Source organism: Pelmatolapia mariae, linkage group LG22 (genome assembly GCF_036321145.2).
Source record: "Pelmatolapia mariae isolate MD_Pm_ZW linkage group LG22, Pm_UMD_F_2, whole genome shotgun sequence".
Lineage (NCBI taxonomy): Eukaryota > Metazoa > Chordata > Actinopteri > Cichliformes > Cichlidae > Pelmatolapia > Pelmatolapia mariae.
In genome coordinates, this window is record NC_086245.2 from 3143795 (window position 1) to 3167730 (window position 23936).

Consider the following 23936-nt stretch of genomic DNA (forward strand, 5'->3'; position numbering starts at 1 on the left):
AGAGAGACACACACACACACACACAAGTAAAATAATATTTATTGGTATAAACATTCAAATACAGAAATATCTGACAGTGCGCTGTCACATTTACAGTAAATCTATAAAAACAGATAAAAAAGGAAAAACCCATCACCAAGGATTTTAAATGAAAATCAAAACAGATTCACGTTTCTGCTCAGAGTTAAATCACATGACACAAACCCCTCTTATTCTATAATCAGTGTCTTAAGCATGCCGGCTCATATTTACATAATACATCGGTGAGGGCAGCAGTACATGATTAACAGAAATCACTTTAATGTTTGTTTGTTTTTTAAACACTGAACCTTTATGGACTCATGATAGCAGAAGAGTAACAGATGGTGACATTTACCAAAGGCAGTTTCGGATACACGCACTGCTTATTTTCATTTAGATATAACCAATTAAATATTACAGGACAGTTCACCTCCAAATCAAATTTACTATTTTTTCCTCTGACCTGTGGTTCTGCTTTTAAAACTATATTATTTCCTTTTAGAGAGATCAGCTGCAGAGATGTGAACTCACCTCGGGGTGCTCAAAGGGCCAAACAGTACATTTAAATAGCTCAGCAGTGATGCGTCTTTCCAGACATCATGACCGGCTCGTTAAAAAACCCTCCACAAGCCGTGGAGAGAGCAGCTTCACCTGGGAACTGTTATTCCTACCATAGCTCTACCTGCCCAGAGAAGCATGCAGACAGCTAACATTACAGCTCTGCTCAAGAGGACTCGGTCAGTGTTTACATCCTGTAACAGGAATCAGCATCCCATCACGGGGAGGTGCTCGTTTGCCTGAGCAGACTGTTGGATGGTTGTAGTTTGGTAGAAAGAAAATAGTTCCCACATGAAACTGCTCACAGCAAAGTTTGTGGACTTCGTGAGAAACAGGGTTGTGACTTCAGCGTGGTTTTCAGGTGTATTTTCTAGGTGCTTCAAGAACTACTGTGCACTTCATGTTCAACAAAAACAAAATAACTAAAAGCGGGGAACCCACACCAACACAATCCAGAAATACAGGGTGGGGGAAAACATGCAAAGGTGAGTTTGGGGTGAACTGTTCCTTTAAATTTTGGATCTCAAATCTTAATATTACTATTCTCCCTGTTAGTTTACCTTTGCCTGTCTTTGAGCAAATAAATAAAAGGAGCATGAGCTGCTCTCTGTCTCCACCTGCTGAGGTTTTTTGCTGTGTTCACATCACGTAAAATGAGCGTAGCAGCTGTTTTTTCTGGGTTCAAACCCACTGTTCAACTGGGCTGAAGGCCAAGCTGTGGATGAAATGAGGCGTCTGTATCATTTCCCTCCGCGGTGACTGTAAGGGTCTAATTGGAGGTTTGCAGTCGGAAGTGAACGTGGACGTGGATGAAAGCAGCATTTACAGTCCACTCGACATAAACGCAGCATCGACTCACTCTTCCTCTGACGCTCTGTTTATGTCGCTAAAATTTTACATCTCGATCTTGATTAAAAAATAAAAATAAATAATAATAATGATAATCTGATGGTTTCAGGTTATTTCAGCGTGGCTCTAATCAAATACACAGCATTGTTTCTGGTTTAACAATCGTTACCTTACTCTGTGTTTTGTCCTGATCCCACAGAAATCCTAAATGGGAACAGCAGGAATCATCTCAGCCTGCTGGCTAGTTGTGGACATTAACCCTTATATTTAATTCTGTTTTATGACATTAGAGCTGGAGTGCAGGACTTTTACACATAAATCAACATCTGTTACATTTGGCACAAGCTAATACGTTGCTTATATAAAGCATCCCCAACTTCCAGTCACACTGCTCTTAATGTTCCAGGCCGGAGTTCAGTTTGTTCCTTTTCTGCTGCCTGTCTTACTCCAATATCCCAAAGTCCATGGAGTACACGCGTCTTTGAGGAAACATCACTGTCACAATGTGCAGTGTGATTCACGGTTTCACGTAGTTTGTGGCCTAACTGGGTGACACGCTGTACTCTGATGTTGATCACATTAATCACCAGTGACAACTGAAGGGGGAGAAACAGTAGATGTGACTGAGAAGGAAAAGTTTCTGATGCTCAGTAACAAAGTCTGTGTTCAGAGGAACAGTTAAAGAAGGCTGCAGGTATGTGTCTGATTAATCTCGCTGTCAGAGCGGAGCGACAGAAAATTCAGAACAGAACTTTTCGACTAGTTTGTTGCTCTTCTAATGAGTTTGAGAATTTTTCAGCAAGCAGCTGCTTTGAATTTGCTGATTTAAAGATAATAAAGAAAGATTTGGAGGAAAAAAAAAATTTTTTTTTTGTCTTTTTAGATTTTGAATCTTATTTTCTGAAGCTCTGCTGGCAGGTCAGACCAAAGCGCTTTGACCTTTTTACATTCGCACAAAAACAACAAGTCAGACTCATTTTCCTCAGTGCTTCGGACTAAGTGAGCTTTTTATTGCTGAGTATGTTTATCTAAGCAGCCACAGATTGTCTCTGCACCAGATAGAACCCATCTGCCTGCTCTTTATGGTCCTATTAGAGCTTTGGACAGAAACAGTGGTGGGGTTGTTTTGATGTGCACGTAGCCAGACAGCTGGGACTAATCCAAGGCCGGGAAATTCCCACGGATAACAGCATGAACAGCATGACAAAGTGTAGCATCCGCTGCACGTACAAAGAAAAATATGTACATGTGTGTCTTTGTCCGTATGAACGAGATCGGCCTCCTTAAAGGTGGCTGAGCAGGATTTAGGTGACTGCAAACACCTTACAGGTGTCAGACTGATGTAGTGTCATCACTGGACTCGTCCTCTGATTTGCTGTAAGACTTGAGATCGGCCTCTTCATCAGCTGGACTCAGAGGTGCGTCAGACAGAGATGGAGACCTCACTGCAGAGAGTGATAAAGATAATAATACTGATGTACTCTAGCACCAATTCAAGCCTGTGAAATACAGTCTGCATACTTTACTATAAGGTTTGCTTCTTTTTCTAAAAAGAGGATGTGATTATTATTCATACAGCACTAGACCCAATCAGCAGGGAGGATACTGCGAGCTGCTGTGACCTGGAGTTTTGCAGATTACTCGTGATGCTCTGGGCTTTCAAAACATCTTTGCACTCTGAACTGAAAGCATAAATGTTTCAGCTCATCTCTGTAACTCTGATGAAAAGAAAACACATTGATAATCTCTGTTTTAAGGTTCCTCCTCTGTCTGATGGGAGAGACAGAATACAGCAGATCATCCTCCTGACTGATCCATCGAGCACCAACATACAGTGATTGTACGTGTGACTGGTTGTACCGTAGGCAGGGAGGGATTTGGTGCGCTCTCGGTTGTCCTCGCTTGCAGCTGAAAGGTTGACTGTCCTCTTCAGAGATGACGACCGCTGGCTGCCCGCGCCAGACGCTGCACCTACGACGGATCCATCAAACACGTCGCCGTCTGCGGGATTCTCACCTGCTGGAAGAGAAGGACACACTGTCTGTAAAGACTGACATGAATTTGAAGCTGAAAACTCTCAGCGGCTTCATTTAATTTCACAGCGTGGACGTGGACAGCAGATATAAACTACCGATGACTGATTAGGAACCGGTTTGAATGCAAAGGTAAGTGTTGGAAGTCAGAAAGGTACTATCCTACAGGATGAAGACAGTATCAAACAAACTAATGAAAATTAAGAAGGAAATAAAAAAAGTGCCCAAAACTGCAGTTCCTCTAATGGCCACTTGAGGGTGCTGACTAAAGCGGCTCCATCCCCATAGCCTCTTATGTTAAAATGCAAACTTTGTTTACAGCTTGATGCAAAAAGTGTCTCAATAATCCTTCCAATATAACTTTATAGTGGATGATTTTAAAAAAAACAAAGTTTTTTTAAAATTATTGAGTAAATTTTAAAGCAGGTTAGCATAAGTCAGCGGTTCCCAAACTTTTTTTGCTGAGCCCCCCTTTGTTTTACAAGAAAAATGTTCGTCGCGCGCGCACGTACAAACACATCCTCCAACCACACACACACACACCCATATTTTGTCCATTGCGGTTTATTTCACACCTCAAACATTTAGTAAACAATTAAGCAAAACAAGTAATCTGCAATAAATTACAGGTAGTAAGAAAGTAAACGACTAAGTCTTTTACGCTACGTCCGCACCTACACGGGTATTTTTGGAAACGCAGCTGTTTCGTCCACACGTAAACGGCGTTTCGAATCACCGAAAACGGAGATTTTTTAAAACTCCTTTTTTGCGTTTACGTGTGGACGAGGAATACAGAGTTCGTCACGCAACATCAAAGGTATGTGCCTTTTTTCACCTCACGCTGTGCGCCACGTTATTGTTTACGTGAGATGAATTGCAGAATGGCAGATAGAGACACAATACTGTTACTGTTAATCTTCAGTTTTACACGCTTACATACACACACGCAGCTACTGTCCCTCCATTTAGAAAGGCAGAGGCGTCACGGTGTGATTATTTTACGTGTAGTCGTTTTTTTCCTGTGTAATAATATTCAACATTGCTATCAATACATTTTTCCAAAAATGCCTCTCTATGCAAAATGGGTTTAAAAACATAAACAGCTGTGGGATGCTGTTTGTCCGTGATTTGAACCGAGGGAACAAATCGTGGCAGGATCAGCCTGATATTATTTGTATCCCACTGTAACTTTACTGTATAAAGAGCTAACATCTCCAAAATGTCAGGAGTAGTTAGTCATTACAACAAGTGTTTGTGAACTAAAAATCAAGAATGTGGGAGACTGTTTGTCCGTGATTTGAAGAGCCCAGCGCTGCTCCCGACGCAGGGAAAACCAATTCTGCAGGGAGACCTACCTTGGCACTTGTGCAGGTGAAGCCAAAGGGAAGATTTGCTTCAACATATTTTCTAGTCTTTGGCTTAGGATGAAGTTGGTTTGGAAACATATTCAGCGATGCTTCATCTCCTGATTTGCATTTGTGTAGGCGCCCCGTGCTAGCAGTGTCCAAGCGTTTTGTTTTCTTTTCCCTTTTCATACCGCGCCCCCCCTGCAATGGCTCTGTGCCCCCCCTAGGGGGCGGGCCCCACACTTTGGGAAGCTCTGGCATAAGTGATGCAGGCCCTTTGACTGACAGGTGTCCCGACCTTTACTGGACCTCTGCTCTGTGTTTCCTGGTGTCGGTGCCTTTTAAGACATCTTCTGAGAATAATATTGGACAAATTACACATCTTATTGTACGAACAGATCAGTCTTTCCTTCAGTTTTGGTGAATATATAATCTGGTATAATATTTGTGTGGTAATTAGCACTAATGTGCAGGCTTGCATGTATCTACACCCATTAAACACGTGGATGCAAACTGATAATCAAACTTTTTAGCGTTAGCCGATGAGCTCTACGTCGACTTGTCCAAATAGTTTAGATTCCAAAGAACAGGATTGTGGTGATCCTAAAGCTAGTGGGTGTAACCATGACGATGACACTGACCTTTTATATACAGTACGCTTTAAAAATAAGATATTGAACGAGGTTAAAAAACAACAACTACGTGGTTCACACTGAGATATTCTGTAACGCTTCATCAGCTGAAACACACTCAGACTGAAGTGTGCAATAAACTGTCCTCGAAACGTACAAATTACCTTTTCTTCTCGTCTCTTTGACTTTAAAATCACATCTTTTCACACAACAATTTAAAAAAAAAGAAAAGAGAAGTCGTCTTTTTTTCTTATCACACAGCTGAGTCGCTGTTTTAAGGAAAAACACTGAGTCCCTGTGAGCGTTAATTACACAACTAAAGCATTAAACTACCAAATCCCCCGCACAGTGACATTTGGACGTATCAAGTACAGGCTGGGATTGAACGCATCTGCTGTAAGTGTGACAGACCATCGCTTCAGACGTAACATGTGTGTGGAGGCGTCAAATACGGCCCTGGAAGCCTCCATTAAACATGCGGAAACCTGTTAAATTAAGTGTTGTGTGTTTAGCTTTGCCAGAGCGGCGAGTCGTGCAACCTTCAGCGCAGAGAAGCGTCTCAGCAGCCGTGGCTGTCTGACATCGTCTGAGTGACCGTCTGTGCCGTTACAATTTAAACCACCTTATCAATAAAAAATAAGTAATAAATAAATAATAACTGAACATTTGTATATAATTTACTTACTGAAATAATGTTTATAGACTGAGATTGATGCCTTTTAATAAAGAATTAGATTATCTTCATTACCTTCATTAAGATTATCTATATGTTTAAATTGTTTATTGAAAGTTATTACATATATGGAGATTATTCTGCAACAACTGTTGAGTTTTTTTAAGTTAACAAACAGTACTGTGTGAGTCTTGTGTCACGCCTCATTTGTTTACATTTTACTAGGATAATGAAGGTGCTGCGATTTATTGAAACATCTGCAAACATCCATGCAAAGGAAACAAGATGTGCTGCTTCAATCATGCTCTGGGGAGGCCGATCCATGACCCATAGTGTTTTTACTGCACTGGTATCGTAAGTGGGATCATTGTTGTGCTGAAAAATGGAGCTGTTGTCAGTCAGATACTTTGCAGACAGTACTGCACGGTGGACCAAAGTATGACTGCACTTTTCTGTCCATCGGTTTCATCAGCTGTGACAAGATCATCCAGGACTGGACCGAAAATGAGTGAAAAAGCAGACGGTGTCCAGTGAAAAACAATGAAAAAAAAGTATAAGGAGGTCTGGTCCTTTGAAAGCAAAATATCAAGAAATCAGAGTGACTCAAGACTTTTGCACAGTGCTGTAGATACTAACCATTCTGAGGAGAGAGAGCTTCTGCAGGGTTGCTGCTGGTACTCGCTCGCTCCTGTTCTGACGGCGCCCTCTTCAGGCGAGGAGCAGGAAGTGGTGCTTTGGGAGACAAGCTGCCCGTTGGAGCACTGGCACATTCATCTGACACACAGAGAAATCAACCAATCAGACACTTGGTTTGGTTTTAAATGGGAACTCCATACATTTTCATCTTTGATGCCCAACAGAGAGAGAGCTTCAAAGTGGTGGCCTTGCTTCGCCCTCTCCCTGCTTACCAGAGACGTAGGTGCTGCTTGGTCGGGGGCTAGTTGGGCTGAGGGGCCCAGAGGTGCAGGCTACCAGAGGTGCTTTGGTAGCCTGGGGTGGCGGTGGTTTTGGGGTGACACCAGATGGCTTAGCCCTGGGCGATGGCTCTGGTTTAGATTCATCAGTGTCTGCTGGCACTGCGGGATGGACGTCTGACTTGGCTGCAGGAAGACGATTGACAGCACCGTCAGCACAGAGCCAGCACGCTTGCAACATCACATTTTTCATGGCATTTCAAATGGGTACAAGTGGAGCCCCGACTTTCATATTTAGCCTCATCTGAAGGTAAGATGATATTAAAGACACAAACCTTTGTCACCATCCACCTTGTCCTGTGCGTGAGCTGGCTCCGTCTGAAACCAGAGAAAGACATCTTTTATTTCAGTACAAGTCACTGAGTGCGCTCCTACTGGCCTTTTCATTAGGAACACCTGTGATATCTTCTGCAGCTCGACTTATGTCACTGCATAATTTTGATGAGTTCTGACGATGGGATAAATCTACTTTATTACTGTAGCTGCACTCAGCAGTAATATGGTACTGGTCTGTTCCTATTATTTTGTCCACCCCATGAACATTCATGTCTTATATTTTGGCTAATGATGCATCAAAATTTTAAACTCCACCTACTTTCTTCCCAGCCATTCTCTCCTGCCTGGCCTTCATCTCAGCCATCAGGTCCATTCCCATCATAGGAACTCCGATGTGACGGGGTTTATGGGGGTTTCCCTTCTTCTCCACTTTCTCCACATGCTCCGGCTTCTCCAGGTTCTCCTTATTCTCCACGTTCTTCTTTTCTTTCTCCTCCTCTGCAGGTTCGGTGGCAGCTGGAGACGCCTCAATCTCAGAATCTGTGTGGTTTGAAGAGTAAGACCTGTGGGGTTCCTGCTCGGGCTCCGGCACAATGGGACAGATTTTCACAGGCGATGTGGGGGATGCCGGTGTCGTCTCCCAAGTCACTGGACACGGGGAAAGGGGTGCAGCTGTGGCAGAAGAGGCAGGTTGAGGTGGGGTGATGGCGGCAGATCCGTGGCTCTTCTCTGAACGGGACGTTCGTTTGATAAGATTAAAGAAACCACTCTTCCTGGATTCACGTTTTTTATCTGCTCCTTCCTGAGTGCTGGTGGACGGACCTTTCCCAGAGGGAATTCTGGAGATGATCAAAATGAGAGAAGCTAAATTTATTCAGCCTCAAAAGTGAATTTGATGCCAAACATGTTCAAATTATAGGAAAACCTTCACCAACATGACCAACTGAATTTGGGAAATGATCACTTTTAATGTCACTAAAAATAGGAAAAACAATGTTTACGTCTCTTTGACTTCTCGGCATGGAGCTGAAAAGCTGTAGGACTGGAAAATATCCAATCCTACAGCTGTTTAGCGCCAGATAAGGACGAGGTGGAGGAAATCCAACCAATACATGCATCTGCCGCTATCCAAAACTCAAGAGGACAAATCCCAGCTGGGCACATGCAGCTCTCTAACATCCCCAAATCGTCCTACAGCATGTATTTAGCCTACAAAGGTAAATGCACAGTAGGCTTTACACCATCTGGCTAATAATAATAATAATAATGGATTGCATTTATATAGCGCTTTTCGAGACCGTCAAAGCACTTTACAATTCCACTATTCATTCACTCTCACATTCACACACTGGTGGAGGCAAGCTACAGTTGTAACCACAGCTGCCCTGGGGCAGACTGACAGAAGCGAGGCTGCCATATCGCGCCATCTGACCATCACCAGTAGGCGGTAGGTGAAGTGTCTTGCTCAAGGACACAATGACCAAGACAGACAGAGCTGGGGATCGAACCGGCAACCTTCCGGTTACAAGATGAGCTTCCCAACCCCCTGAACCACGGTTGCCAAGCTAAATACAAAGATGTGCATATTTGTACTTTAGCAAACTGCTGTTTTCAGGTAATGTAATGAATTGTTACTATTGTAATAAGTTACTTTTAAAAGTAAGATTACTTAAAGACTGAAAATATGTAAAACAGTTTTGGCACGATGCTCACTTGAAGCCGAGTTTAATGACTTTCTTGGAGAAGAAGTCATCCAAGCCCTCGTCCAGCTTTCCCATGATGCTGCTCTGCTCTGCTTCCTGTGGCGCCGAGCTGCCCGTGGCCTCCCGCTGAAAGAGACAAACAGAGATCAATTATTTGATGATGAGTTTACACTAAGAGCACTCACAAAACAAATCCCAAACATCCATCCCGGCGGGACATTTGGGGATGTTAGAGACCTACGTGTGGCCGAGCGGGTTTCGTCCTCTTGGGTTTTGGCCGGAATTTGGTGTGATGTTCCAGAGTTTTGTGCTCCATGGGCGGCAGCTCGGCCAGCGGGGCTGATTTTGCGTCCTGTGGAGTCGGGGGAGGGGGGAGGTCTTCATAGTACGCTGACGTTCTGTCCAGCTGTGAAGGAGAAGGAAGAGGAGGGTCCTCGACGTGGATAGGTACCTCTTCCAGAGCTTTGTCGAGGTCAAACTCCAACTCTGACAGGCAAAGACAGAGAAGGAAGCAAAGCCTCATGGGAAATTCAAAAAGACAAGTCAAGATCGAACAAGTCAAATACCACCGCAGCAGGTCCTCACGCTAAGATGTTGTGTTATATTTTGTTCCATGATCGTGGAAACACAAGACATGAAACAACTAGAAAACAGATTGTAAACTTATGAAAACAGTTAAAGTCTATGTCCTTCTTCACTTGCCATACCAGGCTGATTCTGGTCCCCGAGCCTGATGTTTGACACCCCTGGTCTAAAGCCTTATTAAGGAGCTGTATTATATTTTATTTTGAAGAGTTTCTACATGCTTAAACGTCAGTCTCATCAGTGACTAATAGTAATGAGTAGATTTGTTTATCTAGTTCACTTTTCCCCGTCTGGATGAAATGCTTGCCGACTGTCTCCACATTGTTTATTTTCCACCTCCTCCAGGTTCAAAGGGTCACCGGCGCCTGACTCAACATGTTACTTACCAAACGCCACAGACACGGGCCTCAGCATCCTGACCAGAATGCTCTTCCTCTTGGACTTGGGTATCATCTAAAGAGCAAAGTACTTTTGTTAATCTTTTTTTTTTTTTATTGTCACACAAATACGTGAAACTCTCATGAGCTATAAAAACAAACAGCAGATTTGGGCTTAGCTGTTATCCCCATCAAGGTGATCTCCTAGCGCAGTGCTAACACCGCTCCCAGGACTCTGCTGTACTCACACAGATCTGTGGAAGTCTCACTCTTTGAGGTGAATTCTCCTCCTCCATGTTGTAGACGTAAGAAGTTTAGACCCGTAACAGAAAATGTTCTCCTGCCTCTGTCTTCAGGTTTGTATGTTTGAAATTCAATTCAACTTTATTTATACAGCTCCAAATCACAACAACAGTTGCTTCAAGGTGCTTTATATTGTAAGGTAGACCCCACAATAATGCATACAGAGAAAAACCCAACAATCATATGACCCATATGAGCAAGTACTTTGGCGACAGTGGGAAGGAAAAACTCCCTTTTAACAGGAAGAAACCTCCTGTTAAAGGGAGGGGCCCAAGGAGATCACTTTGAACGGATTAACAGACCTCTGTTTTCTTTAAATCCTGCTTCATGTGGCAAGCTTGTGCTCTGTTACTGATGACTTCGAAACATTCGTTCATTCATTCATATTAGTAATTTCCTACCATAGAGTCCATATCGCCCAGGTCATTTTCCCGATCTTGGTTCTGATCCTGGTCGTAGTTCTCTGGCTGCAGAACTGTCTCATCTAAGACCTCCATCTCCAAATGGGGCTTGTGATGCACCAGTGGTTGGTCCTTTCTGATCAGATGGTCAGCCTGGAAACAGCCAGAGAAAGACGAGAGGGATAACCAGGAAGACCTCAACGAGGAGAAAAGGAAAGGCGGGAAGAAGGTGGAGGTGAAGGTGGAGAGGACACTAACCAGAGTGTGCTGTGATCTGGACAGAGACTCCAGGATCTCATCCACAATGCGATCAGAGAGAAACGAGGCAACGGCGAGTTTCACTTCACTGTCACACACGGGCGACATAAGACACGTGTTACACATGTGCCCAGGATATTAAGATCATACGGTATTAAAAGATTTTACAATTTAAAAGAAAGTGTGTGTACTGAGGATCAGAAGCTCTTTAAGTATTTGTAAGGGACTTCGTTTGCATTTCAGACCTGATCTTATTGATGATGTCGACCCCGGACTGCTCCAGCAGCGTGGTGGTGACGAAGCTGCGAGGGATGGTCATCCTCCCCGCACCGGCCTTCAGCAGCTCCTGGTGAAGGCTGCTCTTCTTCATCACATTAGGACACAGGGCCTCTGCAGCATCTACCATGGACCTCAGCATCGTCTGAGGGGAGCGAGTTAGCAGAGTTTAAGGCTCGAATTGCTTTCCTGTCAAACAGCTGAGATTAGAGCCACGTTTCAGAGGTAAAAATGGCCGTTCTGTACCTGCAGCTGGTCGTCCATCACTGCAGCTATCTCTCCAGCCATCGACTCCAGTTTATCCTGAATAGCTCCGACACACGTACCTGTGGAGCCTGCACTCTTCAGGTGGTACAGGTTGGGAAGCAGCTGGGATAAAAAGCAAAGGATATGAGTGAGGAGCATCTGGGTTGGTCTCCATGCCACACACAGGCTGTGCTGTTAGTGTTGGAGGATTTGAGGTGAGCTGCACGTTCTTACAGTTTTGGAGTTTCTGGCATCCCTCATGAGGTTCTCGGCCACCTTCATGTCCTCCTGAACGGAGCTGGTCTCTGTGAACCTCAGAGAGTTCAGATGATCCTGCACCCTCACACACATCATGTCCATCATCTGCATCACACAGAGGTCAAAGGTCAGACAACTGTAAGCAATATTTTAAATACTTTGATTAATTATTTAAAGTCCCTTTGATCTGTAACGTACAATTAAATAAAAGTCAGTACAGATTTCAATAAACACACAACAGTTGTTGCAAAAGACCAAGAGAGAAATCTCTGCTGCGCTTGCCTGCTGTGTGGTGGTGGTGACGATTCCCTGCTGCAGTCTGTACGCCTGCTCCTGCAGGTATTTACGCGTCTCGTGGTTCCTCAGCAGGTACTGCTCCATCTGCACGAGAAAACACAGAAACTGTGAGATCACACAGAAATGATCTTTACAAGACAGAAAAAGAGAAACACCAAAAACCAAAACCTTGAGCAAGGCGTCCTCCGTCTTCTCTGGATTTGCCTTCAGCGCCTGAGCAGCATCCATGATGGGAACAGGCATGAAACGAATGGTGTAGTTCCTGATGGGGAAAAACCACATTTGATTCATTCATACAACACCAAAGCCGGGGCTGGGCTTTAAAGCTGGCAGCTGCGCCTTCCTGGACACTCACTTCTCCAAAGCGGCAGCGACATCCTGCAGCCCCTGCGGGCTCAGGTTGTTCCTGTCCCACACTAATGTCCTGCAGATACAAAACAAATACAAAAACTAATCAGCCAAGAAAGGAAAATTACTCTGCTTCCTTTTAGTATCCTCTACGAGAAACTTTTAGAAATGAAAAGATTGCCAGGATGTTTTTGAGATTCCCACGCACATCGCTGTAGGACATTAAAATCCTCTTCAGCTTCTTGATTTTCACGACAACACGAGTTAAAGATGAAACACCTGAGCTCACCTGAGCTTAGTGTTGATCTGCAGGGCTTTGGCCAAAATCTTAGCCCCCATGTCTCCCATGGAGTTTCCACTGATGTCCAGTTTGGTCAGAGAGGTGTTGCTGCCCAGAGCGTTGAGGACGATGGAGAGGTCGGCCTTGAGTTTGGAATCAGCCAGGGACAGCGAGGTCAGCGGCTACAAACGGGGAAGAATTGGACACATTTTGAGTGTTTAAAATCAAAACAGGATGAATTTAAAGCCTTAAACATGAATTTAGTGGAAATATGATATGATGTTTCATAAATCCTGAAAAGTTTCTTACGGATTCCTCTTCTTGAATCATATGAACCAGATTGTCCAGGACCTGAGCCACATTCCTGTGGGAAACGTTACCAGGTGAGTACTTGTGCCACAGTGAAATAAAGATTGGAAACCCATGTTTGTGGTTTGTCTGTCACCCACTTGGACTTGATGTTGTTAAAGTTTTTGCCCAGTGAAAGATGTCTGATGGAGCGGTTCTTGGCCAGCCACACGAGCAGGGTGGTCAGATCCATATCCAGGCCTGCGTGAGGCAGCACGGAAACATGAATGAGCCAAGATCACACTCAAACGCAAGTACAGGAGCAGCTTTAATACTAAAAGTAAAATTTCCACACCATTGTCAGAAATATCCAGACTGGTAATGTTGGGAATCTCAGCAATACAACCCTCCAGGATCTGGGAGCCTCCAGAACGCAGCTGAGAGCAGAAGACAGTCACTGGTTAACACTTTCCCAATACTTCCAGTTTACTTTTATCTGTGTAGAACAAATCACAACAACATATTGTCTCCACACTCACGCAGCGTGCTGGAGTCTTACCTCACAGCAGCTGAGGTCCAGAGACACGTCGCTGAGGTTTGGGTTGCAGCCGAGTCCCAACAGCAAAGATCTGCAGAGACACAAATGAATCAGACGAGTGTGTGCTCGCACAGAAACAGTGACTTACAGACATCAGTGTCACTTTTTCCAGGTTATCCTTCCTTTTATTAACATCTCTCTGTGTGTGCAGCAATAAATCTCTAAGGTTTCCAGAAATCAGCTAAACGTTATATTAAAAACACTAACAGGGGAGCTGTTACGCTCAAACATGACCACGGCGATTGAAACACTTACTTCAGCGTCAAACCGCTTCAGAGACAAATTTCCTTTTATGTGAAACGTGTACAGAATATGTGTTGTTTAAATCACACTGTCTTACTTCAGAGCCTCCAGAGGCAGCTTGGTTCCTGACAGACTGACGGACGTCAGAGCCTGAGCAGAGCTGAAGAACTGCTTAAAGGACGGAGGGATATCTTTACACTTCCTGTGAGGACACGTGCATTAACATCAACACATCGATAAATGTCAAGTGACAAAACAACTTGTTGGATAAGATTTGCTGAAGAAGAAATCAAAAGAGAAATGAATGCATCATTTCTGAGTGTAACCTGTGATCAGATTGGATATCTGCAGAGACATCACACTAAGGTGCATCATTATTAACATCTGACCTGTGAGAAAAGACTGTTTTTGACATGTTGAGGACAGAAAGGTGCTTCAAGGATCCTCTGAGCAGGGACGAACACACCTAAACACAATAACAAACAATGAAGAAAAACATAATAAGCTCAGAACACGATGGAACCACAGAGCCCGACTTTTTAGTTTTAAAGTTGTTCCGACCTGCTCCAGACAGCAGTCGCTATTGGACAGATCGAGAGTTTCCAGGACGTTTGAGTGACTCAGGAAGCTGTGAAGGTTCTGTGAAGAAAAAAAAAAAAACCACACAAACCCCTCAGATTATAAAAACAGCCAGCTCGAGTGTTGCCCAGCCTGACGTTTGATACGAGATGCGGTGGTGAGGGCGACTGCATACCGGGAGGTCGTCCCCTCGGAGGGAGTTTCCCGACAGATCGAGGTGTGTGAGGGTGGAGGCCACAATCGGGTTGGCGCAGAGAGCCTGACAGAGGCTGTTCACGCCTGAAAATGACGACAACATTGCACACTTAAAAAAAAATTAAAATGTAAGAATTCACAAAATAGGACGTCTTCTGTGTTTGTTCACCTTTAGGAGACATGGAAGTCCTGGAGAGGTTCACGTGCTTTAGACCCATGGGCAGTTTGGCAAACTGAGCGCTCAGAGCTGCAACACCTGCAGGAAACAAACATCAATATTTGAAGTCGTTAGACTTTAAAGAGCTAAGAAAATGGCCACCAGAGGGCGCCTGACTGCAGCTGGAAGCCCTGTAGGGAGATGGATAACAGAACTCTGAACAAATGTTTAACAGATGAAAAAAAAAAAAACATAATGAGAACTGAAATTAATGCCAGTTCTCATCTGGGACAATAACAAATGAAGTAATGTTCGCCTCTTTTGTATTCCTGGGATGTTTAAGGCCGTGCTGATACATCATGGCCTGTAGTGTGTGTGTCTGTGTGTGTACACATGTTTTAACCTTTGTCCTCCAGCGAGTTGTTGCTCAGGTTGAGTGTTTGAAGTGTGGAGGCGGGGTTGTGTGCCAGAGCGCCGGCCAGTTTTTGAGCAAAATCACTGCAGGAGAAGAAGAGCGAGCAGGCTTAGCAAGATTTTGTTAACAAAGTCTCAACACGAGCAACAAAAATGCAGATCGGTCAGTCGGGGTCTCTTTTTTACTCTTTATTGACAAATGTGGAGAATATGGAAGTACAGAAAACGTGCACAAATCACATGTGCCTGGCTCTCTTATTTAACCTCTGACCTTTTGAGCCCAGCATTGTCCAGCACCAGCTCCTCCAGCCGGCTCGATCGAGCCACCACTCTCAAAATCTGGTCGCACACATCTGTCGGCTGAAACAAACATAACAGACTCGGGTCTTAAACTGAATCCCAGTCACATAAAAATAAATAAAGAATTTTTATTATATAGCGAATGATTTTTTTTGTTCAAGTCAATTTTTAACATTATGATAAAAACACAGGAGGCCATGTGTGGATGTTTTATATCACAGGTAAAGCGGGATCTGTGCAGGATGTTACCAGTTTGTAGTCTTTGGTGGAGAGCTTAGTGAACCACTGGTTGTACTCCAGAACTGTAATGATTGGAATCAAATCCCTGAAAGGACAAAATAAATGTGCCTCCATTACCTTCACTTATTCCACACAGTGACACAGAAAAAAGGACATCAAATACTGCTGCTGTCTCAGAAGCTGCTGCTGATGGGGGGCCGTGTCAGGTTTGGGACTTTGTGTTTGTTTCCACTCAGTGGTTACGTTTGGACAGCAGGTTTAAAAAAAAAAAAAAAAGACCTGAAAGTTTACACCTCATTCACCCAGCACAATGAAAAATGGCCTCATCTATTGTTTTTGAATGTGATGCCAAGAGGTCCTTTTGAAGCGTCAACAACAAAACAGCTGAATTTGTAATTAAATGAAGATAAAACTGGTCCCGCCATATTCAAAGTCACTCTCGATACATAATGAGGTGTTGAGTGGTTTCAGTACTTGTTGTCCAGATGAACAAAGTCCTGCAGGTTGAGCTCTTTGGTGTCCTGAGTGAGATAGATGGTGTCCACATCCTGGTGACAACAAGAAAACACGTGAGGCTGAGAGGAAAGAAACCACAAACACAAACGTAAAAAAAGAGCAGAAATACGCAGCTCCAGCAGATGTGACAAGAATCTGAGTTATTGCTTCAACATGGACAGCAGAGAATGGCTGTGACATCACAGTAAAAACATCTGGAGAAGAAGCAGGAGAAGAAAAAAAGATGGAAAAGGTATCAGGGAAAAACAGAAAACGGCAGATAAGAAAAGAAGCTGATGACTACAGACGAAAGAAGGAAAGAGAGGAAACAAAGTTCATCAGATTAAAAAGAGTAATGATTCCAGCGTGCAGCACCGACCCACTGGACTTCCTCTCTGTACGGCTGGCGGAGGTAATCACACACACACCAGTACTGATGGGAGAAGCCGCCTGCAAAGAGTCACATGACAGCAGCGAATAAGCACAGACACTTTAAACATGTGACTTGGTGTATCTGGGAAGTGACTGATGATGATGTACCGCACGGTCCCAGGTCAGCTGACGCCTGCTCGTCCCAGATGGCCTGCAGGGCTGCCAGCCTGTCCGGGGGCTTCAAATTTAACTTCCTCATCATCTTCCTTCCTTACAGAGAGAGGAAGGAACAAAACAGGAGAAAGGAGGACAACAAAACAGAATCATTTCATATTCATTTCCACACTTTTTAAAATCATTTCAAAAGCTTCACAAAACTCCCAAAGCAACAACTGAGACTAAAAACAGGTCTGAGAAAACAAGACACCAAAATACAAACTCGACTTTATTAGCTAATAAAAAGAAACGAGGACTAAACTCACATTTTCATAACTAATGACTGGATTTGTTTAGCAGTTAATTAGACTGAAAACATATATTTGGTTTTATCTGGGTGCCAGTGCAAAGGTCACAAATTACTGTGAACATGAACTGGTCACCATGGATGAGACCATCATCACAGAGACTTTCTGTAACATCCTGAAAATGAAACCACGTTGAAGGATTGCTGTAGAGGATTTGCACACACTGCAAAGATCCACAGGAAACACGGTGGGAATTCCACTGTGGGATCTAAAACTAACAGCCATGCTAAAAATGCTTCAGAGGTGCATAAGAAGAAGACCTTAAACTTAAGATCTGCACAATTTGGACCTGCTAAGGCTCTTGATTCTCACACACGTTCAGATTAAACATGGTCAAAGAGACGAATAATGAGGCCGACATATGTATCAGTCATGACTGTGATCTGAAAGCTCAGGCGTCAGACTGCTTCAAACGTGCGTTTTCAGACAGACAGTTTCTTTGGACATTGCAGATCTGCACCGTGCAGCCGATTACAGGAACGACACTCTAGCAGAGTCCAGAAAAGTCTCCTGAAGATTTGTTTTATACTTATATTTTAATTCCTCTGCATCCACAAATGCGTCCCTTCAGCAAACACAATGACATCCAACAGATCTCAAACCCTTAAAGGTGCCGTGCACTGTTAAAGATGCTTCTCCTGTTAAATGAGCTTTTTCCTATTTTAAGTATCACATGGAAACTAATTGTTCATCATCATTCTAAACTTTACTGAATAAACTGAACACTGAAAACTTTATTTAACACTTAAAGGGTCTTTCCAACCCTCTGTAAGGTTGTGGTTCTGTGTTATCAGCCTGACACTGCCAGCGGCTGCTGGCTGTGTGGTACCTACACCGGTACGCCTGCCGGGCAGATCCGGTGCAGACAGCTGCCGATGTGAGCGATCACCTTGTCCACTTCCTCTGCAGAGCCCAGCCGGAGGCTCCACGAGCCGTGCTCATGCTCCAACACCAGCTGCAGGGGGCGACACACACAAAGGAATCGGACATGAAGGAAACACGGATGTGGATGTGAAGAAGCGCAGACACCCCGTGATGATGATTGGTTTTCCCCTGAAAGCCTGAGGAGGCTGATTCAGGTGAGTGAGTTAATACAGAGCTGGAGTCCTTTTTCACTTCTCCAGTTTAAAAGACCAACATGATGCAGAAGGACACACAATGAAAAAGAGGACAGCGTCAGAGTTTTAAGGCTCGACACGAGTGAAACTTGAAAACCTGCTTTAGCTTCATGAGGAAAAGCTGTCAATGTTTTACATGAGACGTGCATTTGGATGTAGTCCAGATGTTTTTAATGAATAAAAAGCTCAATAATGAAAAGCTACAATGTCAACACTTTGTTGTTTGTACCTGTGTGGGCTTGTTGCTTTGGATTCCCTGGATTTCCAGATAGCTGAAGGACTGTTCAACCTGAAAGGGTTCAGAAGAGACGCGTGTTGAAATCCATGATAAACACATCAACTTAATCTTGTATTTCCACATCTGATCAAAGAGCCACTGAAAGGGCAGCAGGCTGAGAAAAAACAGCCAGAAGTGTTTTTCTACTTTTCATCAATCCCAAAGGAGCTTTTTCTCCCACAATGTGAACATTTACAACGGAAAACAAAGTGAAGTGATTACAGTTACTCCTCCTTCAGCATGAGAAACTCTGGCTCTTCCCAGGATATGTTTACCCCGGACACACAGTGAAAATACAATCTGCCATTAGCTGGATGAAGGGATTTCAGGTGCTGCGCACACGGACGTACACACACACGCACACACAACATTTGATCTAAATGTTTGAGCCAACAGCTGTATGTCTGAACAACTGAACTGGACAGATGTGAAGGTAACAGGATGTACAGAGAGAGGTTCGGTTTGAGCTGCCCAGTTTTTTTCTTTGGATATTTGCTGCAGGGATCCTTGCACTCACCTCAAAGCATCAAAACATACATCTGAAAAACTCAGCAGCAAAGTTTCTTTTCAGAAATCATGACCTTTATACTTTTATGCTTGTGGGTTTTTTTTTTCACCTTATGTCTAAAATATATTTTGCCATGTTTATTATATTTTATTGCTGCTATTGTTTTCGTGTTATTATAAGGTGACCTTGAGGGTCTGAAAGGCGCCTATAAATAAAATGTATTATTATTATTATTATTATTACCTAAAAAATTCAGTCAGAAAACTATTTTCTTTCTATTGAACTGCACCAGGAAACAAGGAGGCGTGCATCTACTGGTGATGAGAGGCTCACTGTCATGGCAGGATGTGGACATGATGGCAGCCAGAGGTGGACATCTCTGCAGCTCTAAGAACGCCACTTGTGCTCAGTGTTTGAACCTGACCTTCACTTCACATTTAGGAAGACCCAGAAGGCCGACTGTGAGGCAGACCTTATCAGCCAACTTCACTGTTAGCAATGCTGATGTGAGCCAAGCGAGGCAACATCTGGTGGAAAGAATGAAACCTGGCCGTTATAGCAGCTGATCATCGTTAAACTATCACACGTGGCTGAAATGTTGAGGGTCCACATACTTTCAGTCATGGAGCAGAACAAGTGTTACCTTGATGAGTGCATATCTGTTTTTAGATGGACTGAGAATAACTTCTCAAGCGCTGACTTGTTTCGTGGTTGAGCAACAGAGACAGTTCGCTGTGCCGCAAGAACGTTCAAGGAGGCTTTCCCAATCATCTGGACTATATTTAATTTACACTATCAACAATTCTCCAGTGAGGAATTTCTTAAATGCTTTTCCATGATGGACAGAGCGTGCAGTGCCGATACGAGGCGGGTTATTATTGCTACTGAACAAACCCTGAAGAGAGGGGTAAGAAGAAGAAAAATCAGAGAGACTACAGGAATGTAAAAAACACAGGCTACAAATAGTCTGCAGAACAAATGTCTGGAGCAAAGCCTCACACTCGTTTCCCTTTGAATCCAGAGAGAGAGAGAAAGTAAAAATAATGTGCGGTCGCTGCCAAAAAGAACAAGTGTGACTGAGGAAAAAGAGGGAGAAGCACAACAACGACGGCAGGAGCGAAGGGGGGAGGCGGAAAAAGAAAGCGAAAGAGATGGAGTGACCGGAGAGCTGTCAGACGATGAAGAGGCGCGATGCAGAGCGAGAGGGGGAGGGTGGAAAAGTGAAAGGAGGATGGAAGAGAGGACGGTTTGGACTTTGCCCGAGTAGAAGAAATCAATAAGCAGAGAGAGAGGGCGAGCCGTGCCCCCTCCCTGCCCTCCTCACCAGCTGTTAAATTCCTCCATTGTCTCCCCCCCCCTCCCCGCTGCCTCTCTGGGCTGGGACAGTACACAGGAACAAACCGCCCTCTGTTCCACTCGCTCTCTTCATACACAGTTAGAAAAACCACTGGCCCACTGTGGAACAACAGATCAGGGGTCAGCTGGCGGAGCTGAAACACGTTGCAGCCTCTGAGGTTCACTCATGCCTGCTGGTGTTTTTGAACATCGCAACTCATCATCCTAACGTGTTTTTAAAACAAGAAGAGAAATTCACTTGGACAGTCAATGGAAGGTTTTAAATGTCTCACGAAAAGACAGAAAACTTTGATCTGAGGATCTCTGTTCAATCGGGTAACCGGGTTAACCCGGACAAACAGAAGTACAGTCGGTCCTCCACAGGTCCAAACTTTGATTAAAGAAACTTCAAATAAGTTCAACTCTGCTCTGCTTTTCACATTTTATGGATTTTTACAGGCGTGATACGTAATTTCAGTCATGATTTACTCATTAAGTGCCAACATGGGGCCTCTACTGTGGCTTACAATAAAGTCGCTCGGCTAACAAAGTGCCTGCTTTAAACTCATTGAACTACAAAGTCTTATTTCAGTCATTTGATAATCAAAGACAACATTTGCTTAGACAAAACAATTATCCCGTCATAAGGGAATCCCCGACAGCAACGACTGCACAACGTAAAACAACCTTAAATAAAACAATAGTGATGACGCAACTATTAATGTCAACTGGCAACATAGATCCAAAACCACAGAGCCCAAACATTACGCTTCCTCTGACGCCCCCTTAAAGCTGGCTCCAGAGGCGAGACTCGCAGACTGTCCGACTTCACAGCAGCTCATCAGCTGGGATACAGCTGAGGCTCAAAGCTCCACCGAGGCACTAAAGTGGACCTCTCCACTGTGTTTGTACTGTGGTAGAAATGAAATCCTCTTAAACAAAAATACAGAGACAAACTTAATCAGTCTATTCAGTTATATTGTTATGATTTCTTATAAAAAAAACATATATAAACAAAAGTGCTGATGAATTAATGCTTCTCGTTACCGTGTCCAGGTGCTGGTGTTCGCGAGGAAAATGTGATTACTTTATTACTTTGTCAGTTTGCACTGATTAGCAGGGATCTGTTTCTCTGTGGTGTCTGTGTTCATCGGCTTGTTCGTCTTATATCTTCCTCTATACATCGTACATGACTGAGATTTCCACGATTATGTGCCATATTTCCAACATATACATCGTTTCTGCCTAGAAGAAAGATGGGGTCACGATTCTGTGTTTGACATTTTGAAGCCAAACAGCCATTTAGTTTTAGTTTGAGCAAAGTCCCAGGACTCAGTTTCACTTTGAATCAGACTTCATGTCTCTGTCTGGCCTGATTCACACACTCATTACTAAGAAGCCCCTCAAAAAAGAAAAAAAAAGCCCTCGAGAGTCACCAGGGAGCAATGAAAATAGATGCTACCAAAAAGGAAGCATCGTGGAAACTGTGTTTAACCACAGAGCTACTTCTCTTTTTTAATCATACAGAACTGTGATGAGCTGGAAGTTCTAAAAACAGTTTATTAAACTTAAAACGAGGAAACACAAAGATTCAGGATTCAGCTGAAAATGGGTTTTGGGATAGAGTACAGGGTGTTTTCCTTAGTTTTACGTCACGTTTGCTCTTCCGTATCGTGCCCAGGCAGCCTAAAAATAAAGCAGCGTAAACATTTCACGATCCCTCGTATCTTTCTCAGTCTGAAGAGTTCAAGAAAATAGTTCATCTTTACTTTTCTGCTCTTTCCAGAATGTTTTTCCTCTCCGTTCCTGCCTCTCGCCCTCTAGGTCGAACTTTTCTTCCTGTCACTGTTTTTCTTTCCCACAGGCTGATTTCTCACAGCTGCATTGTGGGTAAAACTATCAAATGTCTCCATATGGTGCTGAGACCTGCTCTCAACTGTGTAGAGAGGCACATGCAGGAAACAGCGAGAGAACGGGGAGAAGAGACGCGACAATTCAGGCAAACGGAGAAATAAAGCAAAAATGTGGGTTTGTAACGTTCAATATGACCAATAAAACCATGAGCACATGCATGAAAGGTAATGTGTTTTATCAGGGAATCATATTGTTTATGCAGGGGAATTTTCTGAATGTTAACCTCAACCTGTGCTGCTCAACCTGCGATTTAGCACAAAACACAAAGACAAAGATTGAAATAAAAAGTGTGGAGATGTATGGGGTTACTAACCTTAGAGGGGACTCGTGCTGTGAGCAGAAAGGCTCGATGTGAAGCCAAAGCCTGAGGACAAAGACAGACAACGGTCAACAGATGAGGATGAAGAAACTCAGTTTTTGCTTTCTGAAATGAATGAAAACATGTGGAAGTACTTAGTCAGTACTTTACAACTTCCTTTAAGACATTTCTTTTTAAATTAATGAACACTCAGTGCTTTAGACTACACACATCCATACGGTGATTCTACACGCTCTACATTCATCTACTACACAGCCAGTAACTGTTCAACCTAAATCCTCGGGTCTGACTGTGGACAGCGAGGACATCTGTGTGCCCGCCTGTTTTTGTGACCACGTGGACTCATCTGCACTACAGTGTACGCATCCACCCAAAGAACAGCTTGGCCATTGAGTTTCCAGCTAACCCTGTCTGTAATGGAGTACAATCAGTGCCCAACAAGAAATCACCATATCCCTTAAATAAAACAGGCAAAAAAGTGTTTTCATGTATCAATGATGATAATAATAATAATTATAATAACAATGATAATAACGACAAGAAGAAGAAGAAAAAATGAAAAAGAATTCAAATTAGAAGAGCAATTTAGAAACTGTAATTGTGGCGTTGATGATGTTACACATGAAAAAATGAAATAAATAGAATAAAGGAAATTTAGTCATTTTCAGTCTAAATTTGAGCAGCCGTCCCTCTGGGCCTTTGGTCCCAACAGCTTTGTGTATTTTCCCTCGCAGAGAAGCTGGCAGCAGCCCCGGCTTCTGGAGAGGCTTTTTAGCCGAGTGGGATAATAATACACATTATCTTTCACCACGTGTTGAACCTCAATCCTGGAGCAAGTGCGCATTATGGCTGCTCGCTCGGCCATAGCCAGACTAACTCTTACAGACAAAATTAGTGACTTATTTTTGAGATGTTTGATGAATTATGGTGTGAAATGGTGGGAATGTAAATGGTCCTTGTAATCACATTTCCACTGCAAGGATTTTATAAGAAACAAAGTGGGGCAGTGAAAGTGAGCTGTACGCCACAGGAGGCCGAGCCAGCTGTGGCGCCTACAGTAACCCGTTGTACAGTTTAGTGAGGTCACTCCAGGTCACATCTGCTAACGCCAGAGGCGAGCCAAGAAGATGCGACTGTCTCAGACAATGGGCCGAGGGGCAGGCCTGCAGGAAATTCAGAACGACCCGTTTCAGGTTATAAAGTCTGGAAATGTCTCCGTTCAGGTGTTCTGCAGACGAGCGCGCAGTGAGCAGGTAAGTCCACGTAAGCAGACTAGGGAAGAGAAATCAGATGCAAAGCGTCTGAACCAGAGTGCATCAAAGTGCTGTCGAAGCCTGCAGGTTCATCCTGAGCTCGTTGTGCTCTT

The 23936-nt window shown here is 43.7% G+C and overlaps 1 protein-coding gene across 2 annotated transcripts in view; it reads right to left on the bottom strand.

Moving 5' to 3' along the window:
- Window positions 1-21: 21 nt before the first annotated feature.
- The window catches only part of LOC134619786 (F-actin-uncapping protein LRRC16A-like), a 32846-nt gene continuing 8931 nt past the window's right edge, over window positions 22-23936 (bottom strand). Inside the window, exons 3-38 of one of the 2 annotated variants that reach the window (XM_063465624.1) lie at window positions 22565-22615; window positions 18447-18506; window positions 17933-18054; window positions 16744-16841; window positions 16583-16653; window positions 16183-16256; window positions 15718-15793; window positions 15440-15528; window positions 15158-15252; window positions 14767-14853; window positions 14578-14681; window positions 14385-14462; window positions 14213-14289; window positions 13921-14025; window positions 13542-13611; window positions 13338-13419; window positions 13144-13243; window positions 13004-13058; window positions 12704-12876; window positions 12422-12490; window positions 12235-12328; window positions 12052-12150; window positions 11746-11874; window positions 11512-11634; window positions 11235-11410; window positions 10990-11077; window positions 10732-10884; window positions 10037-10103; window positions 9307-9551; window positions 9076-9191; window positions 7682-8201; window positions 7362-7404; window positions 7021-7212; window positions 6749-6886; window positions 3289-3444; window positions 22-2873 (exon numbers count right to left, since the gene is read on the bottom strand). In XM_063465624.1, the coding sequence (XP_063321694.1) occupies window positions 2761-2873; window positions 3289-3444; window positions 6749-6886; window positions 7021-7212; window positions 7362-7404; window positions 7682-8201; window positions 9076-9191; window positions 9307-9551; window positions 10037-10103; window positions 10732-10884; window positions 10990-11077; window positions 11235-11410; window positions 11512-11634; window positions 11746-11874; window positions 12052-12150; window positions 12235-12328; window positions 12422-12490; window positions 12704-12876; window positions 13004-13058; window positions 13144-13243; window positions 13338-13419; window positions 13542-13611; window positions 13921-14025; window positions 14213-14289; window positions 14385-14462; window positions 14578-14681; window positions 14767-14853; window positions 15158-15252; window positions 15440-15528; window positions 15718-15793; window positions 16183-16256; window positions 16583-16653; window positions 16744-16841; window positions 17933-18054; window positions 18447-18506; window positions 22565-22615 (4188 nt within the window). In that variant the 3' untranslated portion in view covers window positions 22-2760. Of the gene's footprint in view, window positions 2874-3288; window positions 3448-6748; window positions 6887-7020; window positions 7213-7361; window positions 7405-7681; window positions 8202-9075; window positions 9192-9306; window positions 9552-10036; window positions 10104-10731; window positions 10885-10989; window positions 11078-11234; window positions 11411-11511; window positions 11635-11745; window positions 11875-12051; window positions 12151-12234; window positions 12329-12421; window positions 12491-12703; window positions 12877-13003; window positions 13059-13143; window positions 13244-13337; window positions 13420-13541; window positions 13612-13920; window positions 14026-14212; window positions 14290-14384; window positions 14463-14577; window positions 14682-14766; window positions 14854-15157; window positions 15253-15439; window positions 15529-15717; window positions 15794-16182; window positions 16257-16582; window positions 16654-16743; window positions 16842-17932; window positions 18055-18446; window positions 18507-22564; window positions 22616-23936 lie in introns of both variants that reach the window. The other variant, XM_063465623.1, reaches the window with a different exon arrangement.